This window comes from Styela clava, chromosome 12, assembly GCF_964204865.1.
Source record: "Styela clava chromosome 12, kaStyClav1.hap1.2, whole genome shotgun sequence".
NCBI lineage: Eukaryota > Metazoa > Chordata > Ascidiacea > Stolidobranchia > Styelidae > Styela > Styela clava.
Genome location: NC_135261.1, coordinates 14,077,693 through 14,101,699, shown reverse-complemented (window position 1 = coordinate 14,101,699; position 24,007 = coordinate 14,077,693). Strand labels below are relative to the sequence as shown.

Sequence of the window (24,007 nt, the reverse complement as noted above, 5' to 3'; positions counted from 1 at the left end):
AAAAGTGCTTCGTGTCCTTCATCAGCCATTTCGTTGAATTGATATCTGTCCATCGTTTCTGTGCCTCCACCAGAAGTTTGGCTTTCTATGACCATGGAGAGTCGTTATTCCTACTTTCAACCATGAACAGCCGTTGTTTATGGCAACAAATTATAAGGATAAAAGTCGGTAGATAGGTTTGATTGGGAAATTCAATTCACTTGAGTATTACAAATACATTTTTTGAGGATATTTCCGTCTTATTGATATATTTATAGTACAATAACTTACCCAGTTGAGTAGCTATGCCGCGAGCAGGTGGATATCTGGAATATCAAGTACAAGAATCGTTACATAACCGACCTTGAATTACGCATCAATGTTACATCATATATGTTATAACTTTTGGGAAATCTGCATATAAGCTGATCAGTAGAGTATTGAATATGCTTTTTTTGCGTTGAAACAATACTTTTTTAATTCAAACTTTTTATACATCTGGTATTGTCCTAATCAAAATCCAGAATTCAAAATTAAAACGGCGAAGCTTTGGTGGAAAATACTAGGCAACTAGTAGAGTTTACAAACACCCGCATGAAATGCCTGTAATTTGAGTAATAAAAATAATAATATTTTAGGAGTGTTGAATCACTCACACGTGATTATGTATTATATCTCCATGATGATGATGGTATTCATTATGTATTGCACCAATGTGGAAAACATTGTTAATAACTCGTGGCTCTGCTGCCAGCCGCAGTTCTTCAGGTAGATTTGCTTCTGCCATGTCAGTATTGGAAGCTTCATGAGTATTGAAAGTCAGTATTTGGAGTCTTCATCATCTTAATTTATGTGTAAAGATAAAAATATACAGTAAGAAAGAAGATTAAATTCGGAATTAATGCAGCTCTACTCGAAGCCCTCACTCGAGCCAATAGTGACAAATATATTATACATATTTAAATGGCTATGAATCCCAGGAAGACAAATGTGGCAATGGAGACTATATTGAAAAAAATTATGATATTCATTACATTCTTGAAAATATACGTCAACATGAAAACTAAAATAACGATACAAGATCTTTCTATTGTAAAGCAATGCTGATTGATATTCCACAATGTATGTTTCTGTACAAAAATTCATTTAACAGTATTGAATGACCTCAAAACAACTTTACCATAATTAGCTACTCAATTTCAGTCCTAACAACAAGAAGTTAGCAAAACAATTCAATCATCTAGCTGACGTTCAAAGCATATAATTCTATAAGTGCAATCCTTCAAAAAAACAAAAAACTACAAAACTTGAACAACTGTAAAACTAAAACGAATTGACGATACAGTTTCATTTTGATAGAGTGAACTTCATAACTTCTTCCATAGGTTGGTTATTTGTCCTATACAAAATTGATATTAATTTATTGACAAAGCTTCCTGTGCCGTGATTCTGTAAAAAGTGCAAAATTAACGGAATCGCCGCGCTCATAATGAAATTTGATCTTATCTTCCACAATGCAATTTACTGAAGGACGCAAGTATTCAAATACAATTTATATATATTTTTTATTCACGGTGGATCTATTGAGTTAAAATTGTGCAACTAGCACTTCACGTTCGATAGGTTGGTACATTCATTTATCTACTCGTGTTTCAACTTGTCTAAGGACAATAAATACCGTATATACAAAAAGCAAAACAAAATAAATCATCTTGTTGGATGATTAACATTTAGGCTATAAAGTATTTGTTGTATCTAAGCTTTTATTGGTAATATAGTAATATAATTAGGAGCCGAACAACGTACGATATAGCATAATATTAAATGAGATGGATATATTCATGTCATTCTCTACAGTCCATTCGTATCCGTTATAGAGGCCGGACTTTCCTAGTTGCTTGGAATTAAATCTTTTCATTTAAATACGTGGTAACCAGGGGCGGACACTTTCCATAATTTTGGGGGGCGAACTTGGATCGCCTACCGAAAAACACCGCGCCGTGTATTGTCACGTAACAATAACCTGTCGATGTCATTCTCCTAGCATATCTAGGCTGCTTTGCTTGGACACGGAACTTGCGCGTCACTGAACTAATTTCTTGAATATAAGCACACGGCTTTTGCTAACAAACAGAAACGACAAATTGGAGGAGTCATATTGGGTTTCAATTCCTAGTTCTGCATAAAGCGCACTAACGCCGTTTCGTAAAATCAGAAATGCAAAACAAGGTAAGCTATTGTGCGAATTTTTTCCTAAATTTTACCAAGGAAATATCATTTGATGATTTGACTAGTAGAATTTCCATTATTGCCGATTTATTAAATCATCATTTGAACTCGAAATAACATTCAGGATTCACGCAATGACTTTGCAGGGTTTTTATTCATAATTTAATTCGAAAATAAACAGGCACGAGTTCAGGCGCGCAGCCAGGATTTTCAAAAAAAAAAGGGGGGGGGGGGGGGGGTTCAAAGTCGGAAATTCCCTTTGCCGTCTGTAACAGTCACCGCGATTATGCGCTCGTTAAAAGAGCCGCCTTTTTAAGCGTATAATGATTTTTCTGTCGCGTAGAATATTCAATCCATGTCAGCCACGAGATTCTAAAATGTCCCTATTTATTAATTTAATTGTGTTCAACGTAACTCGCGGTTGCGACTTCTTACGTCAAAATAAAAATATTCGTGAACTAAATACAACGTCGATTTGTGGACATAAAAATATGAAATAAGCTGCCAGATCTATTTAATTTTGATACGTATTTTTGCAATCTTCCGATATCGTTATCGCCGTTACAAAAATCTCGATATCTGATATAAAATCCCGTATAGTACAATATTACTTCATACAAAGAAAATAATTATAAAGTATACAAGTAAATCGAAAATACAAATTCACCGCCTCGAAATCCACGCCGAACAGTCGCCGCGATTACGCCACTTGTTAAAAGAGACGACTTTTCAACGAAAAATGATTTTTCACTTGTGCAAAGTAATCAATCAAAGACCGATACGGGCACATTTAAAATGTCTTGATTTATTAAATTAATTGTCTTCAATTAAAATTGCGGTTGCGTCGACAAAACAAGAGCCCCTCTAAAACACTATACGGCAGTCCGCGGACATAAAAATGTGTGGTAAACTGCCCGTTTATATATTGTTTTAATCCGTATTTTTGCTATTTTGCGAATTCGATAAATTTGAGATGTACTTGTAACACTGACTCAATCGCAATGCTGCCACTCGGATTATTTTTAAAAATAAAACCTTTCGCAAAATCTGTATATTTTCTGTCAATTTTCACGAAGTAAAATTTATTTCAGTACAATAAAAATTAATCGAATATACTTTAAAAATCTCTTATATATCATCACAAACCGGGACAAAGTCGCGTACTCAACCTTGTTTAAAGTCAACACGAAAATTTTCGACGTCAACTTAAAAGTAATGGATAAAAAGTCAAATCCCGCCCACAATTAACTGTGTTTCGATAGTAACGAAATGTTTTTGAAGGCCAACCGGAAACCAACTATAATGTGTGCCGTAGGAACACGAAATTTTGCGATTTTCGATGCCTAGAAAAGCGTTTTTTAACTGTCGCGGGCCTCAACAAAACTTATATTGTTTACGGTTTTATTTTTAGTATTTTATATTGCTGCTTTTCAATCAAAAAATATAGATCTCGGATTTTACTCCTTCATTTGTCTTTAGAATCTCGCCGATGAACTTGCCGGGTTCAAAATTCCGTGCTAGTACAAATATAAAATAATTATCATAGTCATCGTGTCACAAATTTGTAGAAAAGATGTGATTCAATGAGAATAAACGCCAACGTAACAGGTCACAATGATGAAAACTACCGGCGATTTTAGCAAAAGGCAATTGAACGCGTTATTGACGACTTTTTCAGGTTTTAAAAAAATCCCAAGGGGGGGGGGGGGGGGGGGGGGATATCTTTTTCAGATAGTTTCTGTGGTCTGAAAAGTCGAATAAGCGTTTTTAGAAATATTAATTGCTTTGATATTTGCCCGCAAATTATGCTGGGCCTTGCACGAAACCCAAAACGTGAAAAGATACGTCCAGCGGTGAAAATTGTTTAAATCTTTAAATCTATTTAATGTTTTAGCGATAATGAATAATTGTTGTAAAGAAAGTTTGCCTCTTTCACTTCTCTCGCAAGTGCCAACAATAACACTATTGAAATATTTTGACAATAAGAAAACCATATTAAATTGTAATTAGTTGTGCAAAACCGTGGCGCGTGATCGGCGGTGCGTTTGAAGACGGAGTATTACCCGTGCGGGTGCGCATGTTTCACGAAAAAGTAAGGTGCTCCGAAAGCGCGTTGGTCTACATTATTGTAAGAAAACAGTTATAATATCGGTAACTAACAACCGTTTAATCGCGCTCGACTATCGCACTTTTCGAACATGATAATTTTGTAAGGCGGAAATAACATGTGTAAAAATTTTTTGCGAAATTATTGGGGGGGCGACCGCTCCCCTTCGCCTCCCCGGGTGTCCGCACCTGGTGGTAACATGGACTGGAACATATGAGCTGTGTTCAGTGGCCAATAAAGTCATAAAAACGCCTGTCTGTGATAATGGAATAATCCAATTCATAGAAACGCACAGTTGAATAAATTATAATAGCTACTACAAGTGCCTACTCCCGTCGCATATTTCAGCTAATCTCTTGATATTTAGGCAAATAATCCCGCTTGCTTAATTATTGTTGTATCCTGTGGGTTGCATAGATAACGATAATTTAAACATTTTATCTATTACACTCTAAAGTAATTAAATCGGTAAATCTGAATTTACATAAACGTCTATCTACGATTATTGAACTCATTGGAGGTGATGTCGCGCGTTAATAGACACAATTGTGAAAACTAAACCTACTAATGAGATAACAACAATGTTATGGGAATACGCAATATTTAGTGTGATAAAAAGTGCAAGTTATCGCGGCGATACACTTGAACAATCCGAGGTCACTACAGATCGCATCAGAATTCCTTTATGAAAGTATACCGCATGGTACATAAGGAATCTGACCAATACGTATTTCTTCAGGCACCAATATTGTACTATGTTCAACGTCGTTTCCCCCTATTCCAAGGTATGTTTTGTCCAGTAAACGAAACAAGGCCCTTTTTTGGTCCAGCAGATAGCAATAAAACAAACGGGGAAATATTACCAACAGCAAGCTTACAGAAAAACACAAAGCGAACCAGGTTTACGATTGATGCAATTCTCGACAACGAAAGGGAAGACGAAAAATATAATCCATCAAAACAAACAAAGTCAAGCGAATCGTCTGTCAACAATCCTAATACATCGGTTGATTCTGAAGTTATATCCAACTTTGATTAAGAGTGAATTGTAGGAGACAAACAGTATTAAATAGTATCTGCGAACTATGTTTACGGTGATCATTTTTCAGATTGACGAACAGGTATTCCAGAACATATTAAATTGATATATATATGTAGTGCCTCATTTTCCAAGCGGGACACGTGGGATACGTCCGACAAGTGGGACACTCCGGGCGGCAAATTGGACAAGTGGGGCACATGGGAAAAGTGGGACAATTTGAGCGAAAAATTGTGGCACGTTGTACAATTGGGAGGGGGGGGGCAAATGAGACACATGCCACAGGTGAGACAACTGTGACGCAACATATTTAAGACGCCCTTCTTTGTTCTGCGACAATGGGTCATGCAGGTTTGGGTCTATACTGCGATCTTTGAAGTGACTGCGATTGGATTTTACTCGATCGTTGAGAATCTTCTGTCTGGTTATGCTCTACATCAAAATATTGTTTTGCTCTTTATCTATATACACGGAGAAAAACTCCGATTGAAAGAGAAATATAATTGTAATAATCGTACATAATTATAAAACGTGAATCAGAGTTTAGGATGGGACTCTGGGGCCTACGTGATGAAAAGTCGTTCGGTTCTGCGAGCATTTAGGTGACTGCGATCGATTTCTTCTGACTTTGCAGACTACGTTGGTATAAAAATTTATAAAATTACCTAAGAATTGTTCCGCTAAACGGTAACAGTAAAATATTTTGTGGAATATCAGGTCCGTAGACTCGGAGTAATATGAAAGAATAAATGTAATAACTTTCCTTATCGGCTGCTGCTGTTGACCAACCAAGTTTTGAAACAATGTGCCTCAATGCTTTCGCTCTGTTACGCTATCTATAAAATAGGCTATAGGTGAAGCCACACTTCATCGGTGAGTAAGAGTCTGCACCACAAATCACGTATTAGATTAATCATATTCATGACTTTTGCGAAATCGGTAATTGGGGCTGACTGCGGTCACGGGAGCACAACCCCTAATGTGGCAGCAATACTTCGTACAACGTCAATCCAATGATTCGTTCAGGTGAAGTCCTCATTTAAATTTACTTTTGGTGGTCAGATATTGGTTGGTCAAAAAAGACGTTCACTACTTTGATACTAATTTGTGATATCCCTCATCAATTTATGCGATGAATTGTTTTCACGACCCATATAAATCATTCAATTCGTCAACTATGTGTTTGACATACATATATTTTCGATATAAAACGTTACTCAACTTGTGGTTTATTAATTTTGATATTTCTATGTTGTCGTTTCTCGTTTTCGTTTAATTTTATGAGCATTTTTTTTATTTATTTATTTCAAATCATAGTAAAATGTTTGAAAATAATATTCTTTCGGAAAATAAACTGATGAGCGGTAGTTTATAAAACGATGAGAAGAATATATACGGATAATTCCGTGGGCATCGAGATCTTTGGGATCCATATTTCTTACTTTAACTTTTTCTTAATCTTCAATTTCAAGAGGTGCTAACTTCGGAATAAATTTTATTTTATTACTGAATTATATTTAGCCCCTTTTATTCTCCAAAGAACCTGAAACTTTACAACAGTACACATTGAAAATGTGCAGATATATACGAGTACATGGTAGAGGATTGTAAACAAAGCTAAGAAATCATGAAGTATTATTGGAAACGTCATTTCCTATCCCGTCGGATATCTATATGGAATGACTCACATCAGCCGATATGATCCTGGAAGTGTTGCTGGCGGAAGGTTGTATAAACTGCAAAATATTTAAGTTGAAATGCAGCCTATTTGTATTAGTGTATATAACTGTGCATGGCTATAGATGCCCATAGTCAATCAACCTCGTTCATTCATGACAAATGTGGTTTGACACCAAAGAAGAATGTGGACTGGTCGGAGGCAAGTTTTGTATTCAAGTCTTTGTGACCTGAAGAGTTAAGAAATTGAAATGAAAACTTTGTTTGAAGCAATATACTGTATTAAATATATAAGTTAAAAGGATGAAATACTTCGAAAAGAAAAGGCGAAATACAGAGTGACCTAAGAAACAAATCCCTTAAATTTCTTAGTTACTTCTTCGAAATTCGAGAAAATTTATCTAATTTTGTTTACAAAAATTTTTGCTGAAACCACTAATCATCTCAATCATCGACGTCGTTCAAATAATATTCAGCACTTCGCTAGCACCGTCACATAATGTTCCATATTCACCGTTCGATATTCGTTTCCTTGTTCGTCCGGAACATTTCGTACGCAAATGGCTACACATGCCGCGCACTGGGTGTGACATTCTCTGCAAGACTACCCGATGTGCCCCTGTAAACGATATTTTTGTTATTGACATGCCCAGGTAGCAGAAAGTGCGCTTCAGCATAAAACCAATGGACCAAGGCAATTTTGCGCAGCGTATACAGGTCTGTCTACAACATCACAAAGATAGTTTAGCTTATAGTATAAGCCTTATACAACACATTCTAGAATCTAGAGCAATGGTTCTCAACCTATTTTCTTGAAAAACTTCACGAAAAACATGAAATTTTTTCTGCGAAAATTGACACTTTCCTTTTGATAATAATTAGGTAAAAATTACCACCCTTTAACAAAAAGCAGCATCATCCATTGCTACTACCATCAAATTTAATTAACTTTATCAGCAACTCTAGCAATTTTTAATAGGTTGTGGCTCACCTCAAAATGTTCCTGTGGACCAGCTATGGCCGACTGGTTAAAAACCAGTGTTCTAGGGAGAGAACAACTTTTGTGCAAAGCGTCTTAGACTACTGTAACGTTCTGGTATAATCATACACAAACAGAAGTCCAAGGGTAAACAATATTTAATAAACTTACTTCATTTGGGGCTCCCGAAGTATGCGAACCAAGATGGCGGACATCGGAATGTGATATGTGTACTAGGTTGTGATTAGGCCATAATTTTAGGCATAAATACTACGGGAGGCTCTTGGCTAGTCTTCGAACTGATAATAGGACTAAAATAGGGAAAATTGGAAAAATTTTATGGCCTAACCCTAACCTGTTACCCATGTTACGTTCCGATGTCCGCCATCTTGGTTCGCATACTTCGGGAGCACCCTTCATTTTTGTACAAGTGTGTGTTCTCGTTGCAATATGGTGCTGCAATGCGTGCTCAATCTCACAATGATTGAAACTATGGGAATTTGATAATTCTGGGTGATGACAAAAATATATTTTAATTGATATCCGATAATATTTAACTTTGTTTTAATAGATTTCATCGTCAGATTGGTATCTTTCGTATCTTTAGGGCACAAAAGCATATCGATTGTGCAGATAAATAAATTTTGGGTGTACCCTGCGAAGCACATTAATTTAGTGAATTTCACCTGCTATTTCTTTTTGAGTAGATAATGAGAAACACTGTTTTAGAAAGCTTAATATAAAATGAATCTAAAGCAGCTTCATAATTGTATTTTGACAAGCAGTCTATTACACGTTATTTATAGTTTCGAACATATATCTGAGCCTAAAGAATTCGTGGTCGCACTTTTCAAAACCAAGGAAACAACACATATCGAGGAATTCGTGAGTTATCAGTTGTTAAACACTACCCGATTTATTATTGTAAATTGGAACTATTTCTATAAATACAGAAGACGCAGATCATAGAGAAGCCGACTCTCGAGTTTCTTCTCACGTCCATGACACAGCAGTTGCGCAGGAAGGTTTTGTGTTATTTTCAAAAGGAATCCATCAGGATTTCACGGCGATTAAGTTTTACAAACCTATAGTTATCATGAGGCATTTCAAATAAGTACACAAATTATATACATGTTCGAAAGCAGCATCCAGGGGTAGCTGAAGAATGAGCTTTTTTCGTGAATACAGCCTTGCGTGTAAATAAGTATGTGAAAGTGTGATATTGGGCCAACGGACGGGAAACTAGAATATTCGATTTATTAAAAAAGTAACTATGCACTAGAATCCATTTTTAGCAAAAAGCAATATCTGATATCTAATACACCAAGCAACTCATTAGAAAACGAAGGCAGTTTTAAAAAATAACATTTTATAATCAGATTGATTCAATATTTCTATATAGTGTGACTTCGACTGTGATCACTATGGTCGTAACACAACCGTTTGTATAATCCATGTGTGTACGGTTACAGATGAATCTGGTGAATCTTGAATGGTGACACGGAGATCATTGTTGCAACCGACTATTCAACATACATCGTTTGTATTGATTGTAATGGAAATGGCAAGAAACGAATTAGCTTTTTATTCATACACAACCGTAAGTTTATGAAAACGAGTAAAGCATCTTATTTGTAAATTAACTGTTTCAAGTTACAGCAAATGCGTTAACTGAAATCGAGGTATAACTTTGAAATGTGATTTTGAGTATTGTGCTGCCAGGGAAATCAGACAAGCACAAGAGAACAGCTGCCTTGATCATATATTGTTACGTAAAATGGCATCGTACTTATTGTTGATTATTTCATACAAATATCAAACATGTCTTATTTTAAATTACAATGTCAATAAAAACATAGTTAATATCTTGCAGGGATTCAGTGGATCGAATTGTATACACCAACACCATATCCACCAGCAAAAGACCTTCTTGACATTAAGAATGCTTTGATTGATTTAAAGGCCATTTCACCTCTAAATAATTCTCAATGCTCAGATGTTATGGGTGCTTTCGACATCTCAACAAGATAATGCAACGACGCAAATATTATATTATCTGACGGTTATTAAGACTTATAATTATCTACTCATTTTATTATAGAATAATGTGTCAAATAAATATTCAGACGTAGTCTAAAGAACTATGCTTTCGACAGGCCTGGGAAGCATTATTTTTATCGTTTGTATAATCTGATGTGATCGCTTAATTGTGGAAGTGGAAATAAGTTGAGAGCCAACAAACGAAAGTCGAGAACTCGGGAGAAATAACAAAATTCGTCGCAATACCACAGGTACGCTAATTATTTCTTTACATATTATCAGTGATTCGCTGTATCACAATTCGAAACATATTGAACATAATTGCTTTTGGGTCACCGATTTTAATGCTCGTTCGATATACCTTGTTTAGAATAGCCTACTTTCCATATTTCAAAGAATTTATTTCTATTCAATTATCTAGGAATTTTGGTTTACATAAAGTCGATGAAGTTTCCAAATAATGAATTTTTAAGGGACACTAAGGGAAAATTGTGCGAGATGAACTAGAAAGTGCTTTACTATATGTAAACAGCAATGTTCTAGGTGAAGTATAGGGTCCCATAATAATCAGGACTAAATTTGAAAAAATGAATAAATTTAATAAAGTTGCTCTGGCTGCTGCTGTTGACCATCTAGGTTAGGGTGGTCCAACCCGTGGCCCGCCGAAAGTTTTCGAGTGGCCCGCGCGGTATTATTCGAATCCCAATGTCTTTCACAAATCTGAGCCCTTATTGGAACCGCTAATGAAAAAAATGTCGTTCAAACGCGCGAGAAGCATCACCTAGCTATCTAAAGCTTCTTTTATGTCCATTTATGGCTGTTATTGCCAGTGACACATGTTTGAATTTATTTTTATCGTCTGTCAAGTATTTCAATCTGTTTTTCTCTTTTTTTCTGTAAAGCTAGGAAAGGCAGTTTTATGACCTCAATATTTGACAGCATTTACTTCTACGAGCAATTTTTTTCACGGATGAGCCAAGTAATATCCCCCGTGAGACACTGAGTGAGTTACTAATCGTCCTAAGCGTTAGGAATACGCTCGCCATCGCATCTCTCATTACTCTGTATGAGTTCGCAGGTTCGAATCCCATGCGGGGATAGTTATGTGCGAGAGGATTGCTGGAATCTTCGCCGCCGTAGGGTGATTCACGTAATGGCTGATCGGATACGCCTTCCTCCAGTAGGGTTTTGTTTTTTATCAATTCTAAAAAAAACATCATGTTTTATAACAATTTTTTTTCTTTATTCTTTGTACTTTTCATTGAATTACCCCCTGCATCGCCGCTAAACTACGTCAAAACGTTGCGTTCGAACAGCTGCATACGCTGCCGAAATTATAATTTCAAAAATGTAAGTAAAAATTCTTGTTTTGACTTTTATTTTTATTGCGTACATTCATCGCCACGGTGGTATCTAAACTAAAGTCATAAGATTTTACCCGGAATGTTCATCCGAGATACCAGAGAGACATTTTGAGACGAAAAATCATGAAAATTAGCTCACGAGCCTACTACAAAATTGATTTAGGGAAAGGCAGCCTTCGGCAAAGCGAGTGCGTTACGATAATGAAGAATAAACTTACATCGGCGGCAATCTACTGATTTAAACGATGAGACGCACTAGCCTAGGGCCCAGGGCTACTCAACTATTTTTACCGAAGGTCCGCATACAAAACTTCAAAAATATTTTGGACTTTCCAGAAATTATATTTCGGCATCTTTAAACACGCTATTCCTCGGCCAACCAATGATTATTAGCTAATCAAAATTGTTTGTTATGGCGTTATAGTTCTTTTCATATATATTTTTAAATCTATAAAAGTTTTATAAATAAAATTTTAAGAGTGGGGCTAATGATTCAGAATGAAGAATTATGCGCGGTCCGAATCGAATACTCAGAAGGGCCGGATTCGGACCGCGGTCCGCCAGTTGAGTAGCCCTGGCCTAGGCTATGCTAATTGTAAGAGTCCTCTGATGCAAAGACGCTACAACTAATCTGTTATAACGCCATAATAAGGATTTCGAGTTTATGTATTGACATTTTTCTCATAAAATGAAGGTATTATTACGGTTAATTAATCCTGTTCGGTTAATTTATGCTTTGCATACTTTGTTCTTAAGGTTGAAGTGAGTCTTCAAAATTTTACAAACTGAAATCACATTTCAATTTTCGCAAGGTGGTTTCGTCGCAGGGTCGCTCACGTAATACCTTATCGATTGCGTCTTACTGCGCCAACCACGTTTGCGGTCGCACTGAACTAAAGCTTGAGAAGGTGTGTATGAGCCGTTATCGATATTTGCGCCGTTTCGAAGGATTTATTGCAAATAAGAAGCGCTTGGCAAGTTTTTACATCCATTTTCCTTCAACCTATTTAATACAAAAAAATCAAATAGTACAGTCATTTTGAACAAAACAGGCAAAAAAAAAATTTGATTTAGAACAATTGTTTTAAAACAATTATCTTTGAACAAATCCCAATAATCCACCATCAAGTCCATGGTACCGAAGACAAATAACTAACTAATCCCATACCCGACATGGAATGGTAACCGGACGAGAGGCCGTGGTTCGTCATATGGTTTATGCTTATTTTAAAACACAGTGTTAATATTGACATAGTCAACATCTCGCAGGGATTCAGTGAATCGAAGTGTACACCCAACCCCATACCTCTCGGCAAAATACCTTTATGGCATTAGGAATACTTTGATTGATTTGAACGTGACATCGACTCAATGCTAAATGATTCTCAATGCTCAGATGTTATGAGTGCTTCCGACTTCTCAACGAAATAATGCAACGACGCAAATATTACATTATCTGATGGTTCTTAGGACTAATTATCTACTCATTTTATTATAGAACAATGTAGCAAATAAATATTCAGACATAGGCTATATTAGAATGTTTCTTTTAGAATAGTAACGTAGATTTCGGCAGGCCTGGAACGCATTGTTTTTAACTTTTGTATAATCTGATGCGATCGCTTCATTGTGGAAGTGGGAATAATTGAAAGCCATCAAATGAAAGTCGAGCACTCGGACGAAGTAACAAAATTTGTCGCAATGCCGCAGGATCGCTTATTAATGCTTTACATATTATCAGGGATTTGTTATATCAAAATCCAAAACATATCTTTGTTTAAAATACTTTTCATATTTACGGAAAATTTTTTTTCAAGAATTTGATTCTATTTAATTATCGATGACTTTTGGTTTACGAAAGATCGGCTAAGTTTCCAGGAAATGAGGGGATTTTGAGGAACACTGATGAAAAGTGTGCGAAATGAACTAGAAAGTGTCCTACTATAAGTAAACAGCAAAGTTCTAGGTTAAATATCGGGTCCTGTAAGAACCAAGAACAAATTGAAGAAATGGATTTATTTAAAAAAGTTGCCTTGACTGCTGCTGTTGTTAACCATCGAAGTTTTAAGCCAACGTGCCTCAACACTTCATTGGTGAGTAAAATGACGCATCTCGAAACAAGTTTGAGACCTGTCATATTTACAACTCTTGATATTGGACATGAATACTCCATACAGCGGCAATTAAGTGAATAGCAAGTAATGCTCTAATGTCCAATCATCGTTCTATTTGGCTTAAAAAGGGCCCTTCACCCCTTTGATTATAATCTGAACCAACCTTGTAATGTCTTTCATCAAATTATGCGAGGAATTGTTTTCACGACCCAAATATATATACAAGTTTTAATATTTTGTCCACAATATATTTTACATACAAAGATGTCTGACATGAAACGTTACTAAACTTGAGATATATGAACATTGACAGCTTTTATCCCGAACGTTATTGACATCGTTATGAATTAATTTAGTCCGAAGTAATGAGTAAATATATATATTATGGTTAAAATAAAATTAGCTTCGGGAATGAAACAAAATTTTTCTCCTTCGTGACTGAGTTTTCTTTTAAATTTTATTCGTGCCAATTGTATACCGTCATAATATTGAAAACTTGCTGCGTGTTATCGTTGTTTTTATTTCATTTTATAACCATTACGCTTTTTTTTATTCATACAAAGCATATTGAAATATCTAGAATAATATTCTTTCAGTTGTGATTTTGAAACCTAGTATTGTAAAGTAGGACCTCGAAGCAATATATCTTGGGAAAACCCGAAAATATAATTGCAATTAAGATTCGTGGTACGATTCAGCGGGTTCGTGCGAGCTCGTTATTGGAATGAAACCGTTCTTGTTTTAGACGTTAAACAAATGCAACACCGTAGTTAACGATTACGATTATATTTGGCGTTCCGTAGAACCTGTTGATGGTGGGGCGATACGAGAGAAAACCCAATTTTAAATTTTTGAACCCAGCACTGATTAAGATTTAATAATATTTCAACTTCTTTTACAGAATTTCTTTCTTAGTGGTATTTTTCATCTAAATCTTTAGATGAAATATTTCGGAGGTTGTTAATTGTCAAGTAATAAAAATAGTACAAATGATTCCATAGGAGCTGTAAAGTTTCATTTGAAAAATTACTGTTGTTCGGGGTTAGTCACCGTGTAAATAGATTTTTTAGTTTGAAGGACATTTAATCATCTCATTTCCGTGGCCGGCACATGCTTTTGCTCAGTTCCAGGAACAGATCAAATGTGCTATAAATAAATTTGAGTGTGCTTATAACCAATATTGCAGGGGAAGATGGGGCACGTTGGGACATCGGGCACAGTGGAAAATCAGCTCTCGTACTGATACTATATCCGCAATCCTGTCCACGGTTCGATGTTTCAATCCGCCTTTCGGTGAGTTACAACGTCCCCGCGAACGGACAATGGACGGGTAGAGCGGCGCAAGCTATGAGGTGAAATTGGTTTAGGTAGGTTGAAACTAAAATTTCACCGTTCCAGTTTTTTGTTTCTACTTTAGCCTTTTAACATGACAAACCACCGTCTGGTATTTTTCAGCTTTAGTCCACTGTAAAATATTCATAACGTTGGCGAGTGGATGAGCCTTCCGAATTTCGCCGAGGGATGGTCTGAAAATATTTGCTTCCTATGGGGAACAATGGACCGGGGTTCAGTGGGACATGTCCTACAGGGCACAATTCGAGAGTGTTTGATACAATAAGTGCTCAGAAACCTAGAGATGCCGTATATTTTGTGTAAGATTATGGTTTCTTTCGACCCATGGCCCAATATGGAATATATTCGAGAATCAATAATATTTCCAGATTTAGATTCGAGGAAGGAAATATTCAAATTTGTTTGCAAAATTTTTTGTCAAAATATCTGAACTATTTCAGAACATTTATTTCAAAAATATTAAATCTTCAAATTTGAAGTCTCCCTGTTCTTTAGAGTTTAGACGATTATGCTGATTAATTGCTCATTTTTAAAGGCATACTTCGTTGAATTTGACAGACTGACCCATTGTGCCCCAAGGTCTGTCCGAATGTGCCCCACAGGTGGGTACAGTGGGACACTTGATAGACGTTTTCCAAAGCAATTTGGTAGTAAGATGTGTGTCGCAAAGGAATTTCTTAGTCACTGAATAAAAACTACATTTACCCACTATGCATTAGTCCCGCCAACTTAACTTTTTATCACCAGGTGTACCCAAACAAAACGTTGTAGCTCATGATTAACTTTAATATCAAGTCTCTCATCAACAAGTTCCAGTCAGTAATTTGCTTAATTTGTTACACAAAATATCGAGTTAAAATAAACTCAAAATGGACAAAGACCAAGAAGAGCCGGAACTCAGGCACAATGGAGAGTAAATTGCCTTTCCCCTCAACTTGTTGTTATTCAGTGATAATGCATCTATCGATCCAAACTTTTCGACAACTAGTTTTGCATTGTATTTCGCAAATTCGAGTCGAGTCCGTATACTGTCACCAAATCAGTGGGCGCTTTGTCTATGATTCATGTTTTTTGAAGAGAAATGATAACAGTTCGATGATTGAAATCTATCCATCTTGGTTTTTCTCAAATACCGATGGGCCGATTGTGGAGTGCCATTTATTCATTTTCAAAAATAGCACATTGCTTGCTTGTACGTATTGTGCTATAAAATTTAATCTATTACCTAATCGATTCCCCTACTAGTTTGGATCCGTTTTATGCTAGCCATCCGTTATAACCCGTTGCATATTCATTTATATATAGGTGAGGTTTAGAACATCAATAGTTTCTTAGATATTTTTACCGTTGCGTTCGAACAGCCGCATACGCTGCCGAAATTATAATTTCAAAAATGTAAGTAAAAATTCTTGTTTTGACTTTTATTTTTATTGCGTACATTCATCGCCACGGTGGTATCTAAACTAAAGTCATAAGATTTTACCCGGAATGTTCATCCGAGATACCAGAGAGACATTTTGAGACTAAAAATCATGAAAATTAGCTCACGAGCCTACTACAAAATTGATTTAGGGAAAGGCAGCCTTCGGCAAAGCGAGTGCGTTACGATAATGAAGAATAAACTTACATCGGCGGCAATCTACTGATTTAAACGATGAGACGCACTAGCCTAGGGCCCAGGGCTACTCAACTATTTTTACCGAAGGTCCGCATACAAAACTTCAAAAATATTTTGGACTTTCCAGAAATTATATTTCGGCATCTTTAAACACGCTATTCCTCGGCCAACCAATGATTATTAGCTAATCAAAATTGTTTGTTATGGCGTTATAGTTCTTTTCATATATATTTTTAAATCTATAAAAGTTTTATAAATAAAATTTTAAGAGTGGGGCTAATGATTATGAATGAAGAATTATGCGCGGTAAGATGTGTGTCGCAAAGGAATTTCTTAGTCACTGAATAAAAACTACATTTACCCACTATGCATTAGTCCCGCCAACTTAACTTTTTATCACCAGGTGTACCCAAACAAAACGTTGTAGCTCATGATTAAATTTAATATCAAGTCTCTCATCAACAAGTTCCAGTCAGTAATTTGCTTAATTTGTTACACAAAATATCGAGTTAAAATAAACTCAAAATGGACAAAGACCAAGAAGAGCCGGAACTCAGGCACAATGGAGAGTAAATTGCCTTTCCCCTCAACTTGTTGTTATTCAGTGATAATGCATCTATCGATCCAAACTTTTCGACAACTAGTTTTGCATTGTATTTCGCAAATTCGAGTCGAGTCCGTATACTGTCACCAAATCAGTGGGCGCTTTGTCTATGATTCATGTTTTTTGAAGAGAAATGATAACAGTTCGATGATTGAAATCTATCCATCTTGGTTTTTCTCAAATACCGATGGGCCGATTGTGGAGTGCCTTTTGTTCATTTTCAAAAATAGCACATTGCTTGCTTGTACGTATTGTGCTATAAAATTTAATCTATTACCTAATCGATTCCCCTACTAGTTTGGATCCGTTTTATGCTAGCCATCCGTTATAACCCGTTGCATATTCATTTATATATAGGTGAGGTTTAGAACATCAATAGTTTCTTAGATATTTTTACCGTTGCGTTCGAACAGCTGCATACGCTGCCGAAATTATAATTTCAAAAATGTAAGTAAAAATTCTTGTTTTGACTTTTATTTTTATTGCGTACATTCATCGCCACGGTGGTATCTAAACTAAAGTCATAAGATTTTACCCGGAATGTTCATCCGAGATACCAGAGAGACATTTTGAGACTAAAAATCATGAAAATTAGCTCACGAGCCTACTACAAAATTGATTTAGGGAAAGGCAGCCTTCGGCAAAGCGAGTGCGTTACGATAATGAAGAATAAACTTACATCGGCGGCAATCTACTGATTTAAACGATGAGACGCACTAGCCTAGGGCCCAGGGCTACTCAACTATTTTTACCGAAGGTCCGCATACAAAACTTCAAAAATATTTTGGACTTTCCAGAAATTATATTTCGGCATCTTTAAACACGCTATTCCTCGGCCAACCAATGATTATTAGCTAATCAAAATTGTTTGTTATGGCGTTATAGTTCTTTTCATATATATTTTTAAATCTATAAAAGTTTTATAAATAAAATTTTAAGAGTGGGGCTAATGATTCAGAATGAAGAATTATGCGCGGTAAGATGTGTGTCGCAAAGGAATTTCTTAGTCACTGAATAAAAACTACATTTACCCACTATGCATTAGTCCCGCCAACTTAACTTTTTATCACCAGGTGTACCCAAACAAAACGTTGTAGCTCATGATTAAATTTAATATCAAGTCTCTCATCAACAAGTTCCAGTCAGTAATTTGCTTAATTTGTTACACAAAATATCGAGTTAAAATAAACTCAAAATGGACAAAGACCAAGAAGAGCCGGAACTCAGGCACAATGGAGAGTAAATTGCCTTTCCCCTCAACTTGTTGTTATTCAGTGATAATGCATCTATCGATCCAAACTTTTCGACAACTAGTTTTGCATTGTATTTCGCAAATTCGAGTCGAGTCCGTATACTGTCACCAAATCAGTGGGCGCTTTGTCTATGATTCATGTTTTTTGAAGAGAAATGATAACAGTTCGATGATTGAAATCTATCCATCTTGGTTTTTCTCAAATACCGATGGGCCGATTGTGGAGTGCCTTTTATTCATTTTCAAAAATAGCACATTGCTTGCTTGTACGTATTGTGCTATAAAATTTAATCTATTACCTAATCGATTCCCCTACTAGTTTGGATCCGTTTTATGCTAGCCATCCGTTATAACCCGTTGCATATTCATTTATATATAGATGAGGTTTAGAACATCTATAGTTTCTTAGATATTTTTACCAGTGTATAAACAATTGTTACATTGATGACAAAATAAGTTTAATGACGACACAAGGGATGATAATCTGTAATATCTTTCAAATTTTGAACAAACATACTTATTCATATTAAATCAGGAGAAATTTTAGGCGTTTCTGGATATTGAGATGTGACGTTAAAACAAAGTAAGGCCAGATATATTCGAATTAGAGAAAATGGTTTGCGAAACATCTAACCTTCCATATAATTCCGTTTGGTATCCATGTCTTTCAGTTGCGTTTCGTTCTTCATATATAGCAGAAGGAAATGAAAAGTTTTGACTTTCGGATTCCGGTTCTTCTTTGAACGACATATTTTGTCTTTGAAGTTGTCTTTTTCTAAAGCTTCCGGTTTTTGAATGTATACTACCATCACGATTGGAGACCACATGGGTTTGTTGTTGTATAGATGTTATAGATTCCATTTTAACACATTATAGTAATTGGACGTATTGATGTACAGCCTAATTCTAAACTGCTCTCTGTGTCCTAAAGTACCACTAAGAACGGGTATATAAATGAACATCTTTCATCACTAAATGCTGTATGCATCAGATGAATGCTTGGCCAAATTTAAGTTTCGACCGATATATTTTGAAACAATTTGAGCTAAGAGGTCATTGATGACACAATTTTTTTTATATAACCACGAATTTCCCTATAATTTGCATTTACGTAGTTTTTAAATTATAGGTGAATTTCGATAAGCAAAATATATAAAGTTACTACAAATTTTATCCAATGAAACAATATTCTTTGTTTTATTCGCGAACTTTTCAAAGGTATTAGCTATTATACTGTATATATACTACGTTGTCGAGTTTAAGGCAATGTTAGGTAGTCATAACATAAGGTGATTATTAGTCAATACTCAGCTGCATTCAAAAGGCGGTAGACATAAACGGTAAAGTGTTGAAGGTACCGACTAGGTATTTTTCATATATTAGTACTCTAGATATAAACTCTGCATAAGTAACAATTTAATTAGTATATATGTATAATCCAAAACATATTTAAACTTCACCTGCTGTGTACCAGTATATCATAATCTTAATTGTCCAATAAAACACATAAAGACACAGATCTTTGAAAAAGTATAGCTTTTAATAGACTAATACTCAAAAATCTGAATTCGGGTAAATTGAAATTGGTTTAAAAAATCAAAATTAAATTCCGATTCCGAATCAGACAATAAAATTATTTGTAATAAGCATTAGGCTGGACGAAATAACTGAAATAACAAATTTACTCGAACGGTGTGTATTTGTCAGCAGAACCTTCTATCTCTAACTTAAACTCATTCATAAACCAATAGGTTTGTTTGTTTATTCATCATATTCTTTCAAGATAAACTCAATCTACGCATTGACCTGGAATGTCTTATGCGACTTATAACTTCGTACCTGTTCTCACTTCCTCATGCACTTCAAAACAATTTCTTTGGATTATCTTATAACTTAAATGAATTTCTGCAACAACAAACGTTTCATTTCGACATTCCGGCACGGCTTATTTTATATTCACTAAAGACTCGCAACAATCCTTTAATCGCTCGGTTTCTACCTTTTCATATGGTTTCGACCTCGCAACCAAATGGCTTTACATTCAATAACTCAAACCTATAGACAGTGTTTTGATATGTAAGGCCGATGAAAATACTTGTTTTTTAAACTCCAAGCAATTGCAGGTTTCTTAATTTGTTAGTCATAACAATTTGTCTATGACATGAATGGTAAGGTGATCACGAGCAGAGGTAAAATAAATTTAGCATGGTTTACGTTATTCGTGCATCAAAACCTGTATACTCCACGCTTGGTAAATAGTAAAAAGATATTTCCTATAGGAAAGTTGATTAAGACGTGGGTTCCTTCGTGTTGTAATCAAATTGTTACAGGCTCATATTTAAATTTACTTTCCGGTCGTTGCTAATATACATAGACCGACAACACAGTTGCTAATGCATCATATTTACAGTTTTGAAGACAAAAAGTTATAGTAGGAAATGCAGAATCACCGCAAGCACAATTACCTAACCAATGTATACCGAATGGTCATTTCGCGGTGATCCTTTCCATTATGGGAAAGTCATGAATATGTATATATATATTTTTTAAATTTTGCTTTGACTTTGTTGTGCGCGTTTGCCTGCATGGATGGCTACTAAAAAACGATTTGATTGATTGATTGAATTATTCGTGATTATTTTAAGTTACAGTTTTTAATCGCGATGATTTCGATAATTTAGGTCAATTTTAAGACGCAAAGAAATTTCAAAATAACGTAATACACGCATTTATTAACAGGTTCTGTGGTATTAACCATCCATGAGAACATGTAACCTATTTTAAAGGATTCAAATCCCGTTTACTAAGACCATTCAGAAAAATGTAAAATGCCATAAAGGTCCTAGAATAGATCCTCGGCTCTAGCTCCCTGAAGGCAACACGGCTTTCGCCACCAACTCAATCAATGTATGTCGCTGGAACAATCATATATATATGACTTACCATATTCCTTGTCCACGGTGTTAGTAATCAAGCAGTAGACTGCGTTTGAGTAGAGTTGTAGCTCATTATACGTTAACCGGAGAAAAATATCACTGGGCAACTGTATTTTACTAAGTAGCCTATGTGTTTTATATAACGAAGAAATGTTGTCTTTCAATCGTGGGTTTACATTATTAAAATAGTGTATTTACCAATCAAAATCATATTAGAATTAAATGAATATATCGATTTAGATGCTGTATTTTTTTTATAAAAAAAACCAGTCCTCGCGATCCAAAGTGATCAAAATATCGCGAGTTTACTTACTTTAAATTTAATAAACAACCAGAGTTTACCGTTCTAATCAGACTATTATTATGTTGCATGGGTGGCGTTCTTGTAAAGAAGATATATAAAGCCTTCAGTTATTTTAAAGTTAATTCCCGAGAATTACCGTTGTTTTTTGCGCATCTCGCGTTTATTGTCGCTTTAAATTATATTCTTTCGTGACAGATATTACTTGAAATCAAACCAGACACTGTGTGATGGGCAAGGAAATACATTTCCGCCGTGTTCTCTTATCTCACCTTTCTTGCGACACTTATTTTATTACGAATTGTTATATTGAGTTATTTAAAAACTTGCAGCGTGAGCAAGCTTAGTGACATCGTCAAATACCAACCAAGTCAGTCTAAGTTGGTATTTCGGGACCTACCTAAAAAAAAACTGGATTACGCGGCGTTAAGTCGGCTCTGCGTTTCGTCACTACTGTCACATGGCTGACGCTTATAAACAGAAGAGTGTTTTTACTAAAATAAAGGCACAAAGCGTTAGAAAAAAGGTTTGAATTTCGGGATCTCAACCCCCAGTTGGAATATCTAGAAAAAAACTCAAAACGTTCCTTCATTAGATACAAATATATGCTAAAATTGTTCTGTGAGCCGCACGGAATGTATCAGCATGACAGAGTTTGAACCACCCTGGTCTACCTTATCAAAAAACTCCCGACTTTGCTGACCACTATATCGTTGAAATGCGATAGTGGAACCGCCACATAGTGTAAATAGTTCATTGGTCCAATTGTTGAAGAGAATAAAAATTTTTACAAAACAAAAATGCATCAACAAGGTGAATACTAGAAACGAAAAAACAACAACAATTTAAGAAAACGACTCATAGGCCATTTCGGGTTCAATAAATAAGTTTCAGTGTTTATTTTTAGTAAAGAAGGTTAATATGATACTTGAAGACAAAAAATAAGCGAATATTTTGAAGTTTTAGTCGTTTGGTGAACTCGTAATATTTTAATAAATACCGATAAACTATAAAAAATTATGCTCTAAAATTTTTGTGGTGCCCCTCTTTGCTTGGTGCCCCAAGCACATGCTTATATTGTTTGATGATTAATCCGGCGCTGCTTAGAGGTAATGTCACATTCAAATCATGTGAAGTATTCCTGGCGCCAAGAAGATCTTCCGCTGTTGGATATATGATGTTGGTGTATACACTCCGATTCATCGAATACCTGAAAAATTTGAGACTATTGGTCTCAGTGTGAATATTGGTATGAACTAATCACGGCGCCACGGTTTCAGTTTTGAGACCTTATTTTACACACTTTGGAGTTATTTCATTTTATATGATTATGGCGTCATTTATTTTGTGCTGAAGACGTACTATAGTTTTATTTTATTTAATGCGCTTGATGTTTCCTGACGCGGTTACTTAATAAATAAGATCTTCGCCCAAGTTCCTAAACTTGCGATTGTATGCAAAGTAAGAGTTAATTTGTTTTCTGCACTTGTTACACTTCAAAATTTACCTTCAAATTTATTACAATCAACAGTCAGGATAAATGTTGAATAATCTGATGCAAACACGATCTTCGTCACTTCGTGTTGCCATTTTCATAGGACTCAGCTGTGATAATAAACACATAAATCAAACAAATGTTTGTGTTACAAGTGGTCACAGTCGAAAGTAATTGTTTACTTACAGTATACAAATATTGAAGGGATTACATCATAAACAAGAGAGCTATGCTCAAATATATAGACACGTTACGCTGAAATTCACTGTGGTACGGCACGGTAACTTACCAGCAGGCTTGACCACGGAACCTGTTCGTTGATCAAGTGATCGATATATGTTTGCGGAATCGCCACATGGTGGCAAAGTCTGATGACGTCATAGCTCAAAATAAAAATGAATCTCATAAAGCTCACAGGAATATTTGAAATTAATAAAAGTGATAGCCTTCTAGAAAAAAATTCCATCTTTAACTACTGAAAATTTCAAAGCAATCGGTCCAGTAATCAAAGAGAAAAGCGACTTTTTAAAAACGTATCAAAGAACAATAACAGGAACAATAAGCACAACGACTATATTGCGGAAACTGGCTGTATTCCAATCACAATGTTTGGTTGCATTAAAAAGTACTCCTATTATAGCGTTACAAACCCAGTGTAACGAACTGTCTTTACATATTATACATTATAGAAAATATCTACATTACAAATGCAGCATGATTCCTCATGACAGCGAAATTACAGCACAATTATTTAAACAGTCGTGGGAAGAATATTTTGCTGACAAATCATCCTTTGCAACGTTTAATATAAAAACAACCAACAGCTTTTTTACCGACTTCTCTGTTGCAAAAGATGTCAATTTCAAGATTTCTTCCTGGATAATGAAGCCGCCGCAAATTGATACATCTCTAACGATTTA

General features: G+C 35.5%; 1 protein-coding gene and 1 long non-coding RNA gene across 4 annotated transcripts; both read right to left on the bottom strand.

Annotated features, from left to right (window-relative positions):
- Positions 1 to 5,223: 5,223 nt before the first annotated feature.
- On the bottom strand, positions 5,224 to 19,425 carry LOC144430674 (uncharacterized). Of its 3 annotated transcripts, XM_078118696.1 has the most exons (3): positions 18,990 to 19,399; positions 7,546 to 7,650; positions 5,224 to 7,261 (listed from the first exon to the last, which is right to left on the bottom strand). In XM_078118696.1, the coding sequence occupies exons 1-3, from the start codon at positions 19,180 to 19,182 to the stop codon at positions 7,185 to 7,187; spliced, it is 375 nt and encodes a 124-aa protein (XP_077974822.1). In that variant the 5' UTR covers positions 19,183 to 19,399; the 3' UTR covers positions 5,224 to 7,184. The 3 variants fall into 3 exon arrangements, 2 of the variants coding, with proteins under 2 accessions (XP_077974822.1, XP_077974823.1); XM_078118697.1 differs by lacking the exon at positions 7,546 to 7,650 and having other exon boundaries at positions 18,990 to 19,413; XR_013479663.1 differs by lacking the exons at positions 5,224 to 7,261; positions 7,546 to 7,650 and adding an exon at positions 18,476 to 18,584 and having other exon boundaries at positions 18,990 to 19,425.
- Positions 19,426 to 22,481: 3,056 nt separating this feature from the next.
- LOC144430373 (uncharacterized) lies at positions 22,482 to 24,007 on the bottom strand. The gene is made up of 3 exons (XR_013479499.1): positions 23,377 to 24,007; positions 23,100 to 23,197; positions 22,482 to 22,802 (listed from the first exon to the last, which is right to left on the bottom strand). It is a non-coding gene; the product is annotated as an uncharacterized LOC144430373 (long non-coding RNA).